Below are 4179 nucleotides of genomic sequence, written 5' to 3' on the forward strand. Positions count from 1 at the left end.
GACACATGACACCTCAGCACTACCATTACTTTGAGATAAAACTGTTATATATAATATATGTAAACTGTTATTATATAATTAATATAACTGAATCATGCCTAACCATTGTTTTGAGGACATTTACCTCAAGAGGAAGTATTGCTCGACGAGGATTCATTGTGACTTCAGTCTTGAGGAGACATACGCCGCGAAGCTCTCTCACGGAGTGAAGAAGAGGCGGAAGTTACGAGACTTCTCAGACAGTTCAAGTGTCCAATGGAGTTAAGACATATGCTCTCAAGCTATTTTTAAGACTTTAGATTGGTTACTAATTTATCGAATTAACAGACCCATGCGGGGACTGACCAATAGCATTGATTTGTCCAAAAATATTAAATTGATAAAAATTTGGACATAGAAGGTTTCCAACTGACAATGACGATATGCATTGTGTCTCTAAATACAGCTATATGAGAACATGACTCAGTCTGTAGATCAGAGGAAGTGAACAAACACAGGAAGAGCTGGAGTGTTTAAAGAAAGAGATGAGATCATATACTGAAGAGAAAGACTGAGAGAAAGAGAGAATGTCTGATAATAATCATCTGTGTCTGCTGGGACTGATCTTTCTCTCTTCACTTCTCACAGGTGAACACACTTCTACACACTCTTTAAACTCATGTGAAAGAGTTCAGTGTAAAGTTTCATTTATTAATATATAACATAATGATCAGATGTTCTTGTGTTTCAGGTGTCAGTGGAGTGGATTATGATCATGTGTTCATCAGTTCTGGTGAAGATGTCCATCTGTCCTGTAATAATACTCTTCAGGACTGTACATCAACTATATGGCTCTATAATAACAGATTCAGTCATTCAGCAGCAGTTGAACTGATTGCTTTAGGAATAAAGAAGAAAGACACAGAGAGACATGAGAGACTGAGTCTGGGGTCTGACTGCTCTCTGAACATCAGGAACATCTCAACAGAAGATTATGGATCTTACATCTGCCAACAATGGACTGGTGTGGGTGGAGAACGACTAAGACCTGATGCTGGTGTTTATCTGCATGTTCTTCATGGTAATTTATGATTCAGATATTATACTCAATATAAATATACTCCAGATATCAGATATCATCCTCATCAGATCACTGTATCATCTCTCTGAATAAAACACTCCTGAATGAAGATGACAACAGAGAGTGGAGATGTGAAGTTACTCAGAGAGATCAAGTCAAGGCCTCAGTCACATTCACTGTCAAGAGTTCAGGTGAGAAAACATCTCATCAATCAGTCTCTGTTAGATGTGCTAACATAATACTAATGCTAAAGTTATCTTGTGTGATTAAAATATGATTCTCATAATCTACAGTCGTCATAATCTAATCTGATTTTGTGTATACAGGAGCTGAAAAAATACTACAGTAAAAGTAAAGAAGATTGCGTTCATAGAAAATGAGCAAACACACTACAGCATTTTTAAATGTTTCCAAGAAAGTACCTTTGTATATCTGCTAAAATCTGCTGATCTTTACATTACAGTTACAAAAAAAAAAAAAAAAAAGCTTCCACACTGTTTTTGAAACTATGGCTCCATTTCTCTAAACTCTTCACACAAAACACACTCAAACGTGCAAAAGCAAACACTTCTTTCAAAACTATTTTAACTCTTCTAATAATGGTAGTTTTTCTTAGCAACTGTACACACAAACATAATTAGCAGTGTTTCAGTTCCTGCTTAAGAGATCTGAGCTCATTATGTCTGCAAGCGCACATGATCCTGAACACCACACACACACACACACACACACACGCACACACACACACACACACACACACACACACACACACACACACACACGTACATATGTGTACATGATCCTGAACACTAAATGTCTGAACTGTACTCTATATTATACAGAACAATAGTAGCTAAAGGAGTAAACAGTACTTTTGCCTTGTTTTCAATAAACACTACATTTAAATGTAAGACTGACTTTATTAGGACATTTTTTAATATGGTTAAATAAATGTTTAAAGATTGTCAAACATTTACATTTCTCTCCTCTAAATATAGTGACAAGTAAATACAGTTTGGTCAGGCTAGTCTGTGTGGAAACTTTTAAACTGTGTTTCAGCTAAGCAGGTGTTAGTTTCTGCTTTTATCTTCACTAATTCACATACTGTAGATTTATGGAAATCTGAATCGAATTGATTTCAGAGGACTGTTAGAAACTGTAAGTTGTTTGGCTGATTTAATTAAAACTGGGTTTGAATTCATTTTATTAAACCGGCTGAACATATTACGATGTTAACTGTAAAGATCAAGTTTAATGGTGTCCAGCAGAAGAAAAGAGGAAGTGACATCTGAATGTGTGAGAGTTCACATCATTATCATCATCATCATCATCATCATCATCATCATCATCATCATCATCATGTCTAATCTGTGTTCAGAGATGATCTCTGCTCTTTTTATGCAACATATAAATGGAGCAACTCATGTCCATGGTCACACTCTGGACCTTATTTTGTCAAATGGTGTTGCTGTAGAAGATGTCTCCTTCTCTGATCACAGTCCTATTGTTTTTACTGTCCATGCTGAGAATTCTGCAGTTCTGGAAAAACATCTGGGCCATTACCCTTGTTGTATAAATTCATCTATTCCTCCTCAGTTTAGTGAAATCTGTCATGTATCTTGAGTCCCACACACAGCAGAAACATGTCTCCAAACCTCAACAGTGAGATCTCTGCTCTGAAAACACCACAACTGCGATCATTAATAACTACTTTACTAATGAAGGTCTAGAATGTCTGTCAACTGTCTCAATACTGTGAGAACAAAAATTATTTCCAATAAATCATCAAGATCTAAACCTCTGTAATTCTCAATAAGATCTTCATCTGACAGAAATAAAGTCAGTCTGGTCAGTAATGAGTGAAGCTGTTTGTGGAGATGTTTAATCAGATCTTGAGAGATTTAATGTCTTTTATCGTCAGTTGATTTAATCTAAGACTGTGTCTGAAGTCAGGTTAAACTAATGATATTTGCCTTGTGTATAAGGAGCGTCCAGATTCTCATTGAGACGTGCTTCTTGATCATTTGAGGAGTCTTGGAGTACGAGCAGAAGAAGAGTGTATTATTCTCTCTTCTAGGAGTGCATTTACATATGAGACACTTTCATTTATTAATCTAGCTCACACAGGTCTGGCACATATTTATCATCTTTGTGACGTGTAGGTAAAGTATTAAGATGTTTATTTCTGTTCATTATGTTTGAACAGTACGAGATCACATGATCACAGATCCAGGAGAAACTGAAATCTGTAGTTCTGCTGGATCATTATTCAGAGGTACATCAGTTCATTAATGCTGAAACAGTCAATCTGAAGAACTGATCATCATTTTACACCTTTGATTTCATTCACAAAGTCTTGATTCTGTTCATCTCTCCATCTTTCCTGCAGTGATTGTGATTATTGTTGAGTTTGCAGTGTTTGCTGCTCCTACTGTGATTCTTCTTCAGATCATCTGTGCAAGAAGAGCTGGTGAGTTTTTCAGATGATTCACATTGATCTGAAACAATCTTCACTCATGAGAGCTCGGTAAATGATTTTGTGTTCAATTATTTTGCAGAGAGGAAGGACTCGCAGCAGCCAGAGGAAATAGATATTAATACAATAATAGAATAAAATACTCTACAAATAACAGCCCAGATTACAGCAAGATATATCTTCATCTCAATGAATTTAATTCATATTTGCATACAGTTTTGAAGGATATTTTCCAGTGCTCCATACTGTACTGAATACATTAAATATAATATGAAATCCTTACTTATGAACATTATATGAATGATTTATTTCCACCTACATCATGCTGCAACATGTTTTTTATGTCAAATATAGATTCAGAATGTGTTCTTCAAATATTTGCTGAATACATATTTGTGTCTTTTTCAGTCAAAAAGTGTCAAAGTAGGGTTTTACAGATGAAAAAAAAAAGGCTGGATAACTTTAGCTATAATAAGCTTTTTTTACTGCAAGCTAATATATGTTACTGCAAAATGTAAAATCTATAACAAAACAGTAACTGTATGTCCATGTTCTGCTGCCTGGATTCAGTTTCTGTGTATTGCAGAGATCCATTTGGTACCATTTTCGATTGTAGCTTTACATTTACATTTAATCATTTAGC

The 4179-nt window shown here is 35.4% G+C and overlaps 1 protein-coding gene across 1 annotated transcript; it reads left to right on the forward strand.

The window, feature by feature from the left end:
* Nucleotides 1–513: 513 nt before the first annotated feature.
* Nucleotides 514–3674, forward strand: LOC113055461 (uncharacterized). Its single transcript, XM_026221784.1, is given in 5 exon segments — nucleotides 514–627; nucleotides 731–1063; nucleotides 1066–1287; nucleotides 3450–3530; nucleotides 3619–3674. Coding segments are annotated over 5 exon segments (753 nt in total). The 5' UTR covers nucleotides 514–566.
* Nucleotides 3675–4179: the final 505 nt, after the last annotated feature.

Source organism: Carassius auratus, chromosome 3 (assembly GCF_003368295.1).
Source record: "Carassius auratus strain Wakin chromosome 3, ASM336829v1, whole genome shotgun sequence".
Lineage (NCBI taxonomy): Eukaryota > Metazoa > Chordata > Actinopteri > Cypriniformes > Cyprinidae > Carassius > Carassius auratus.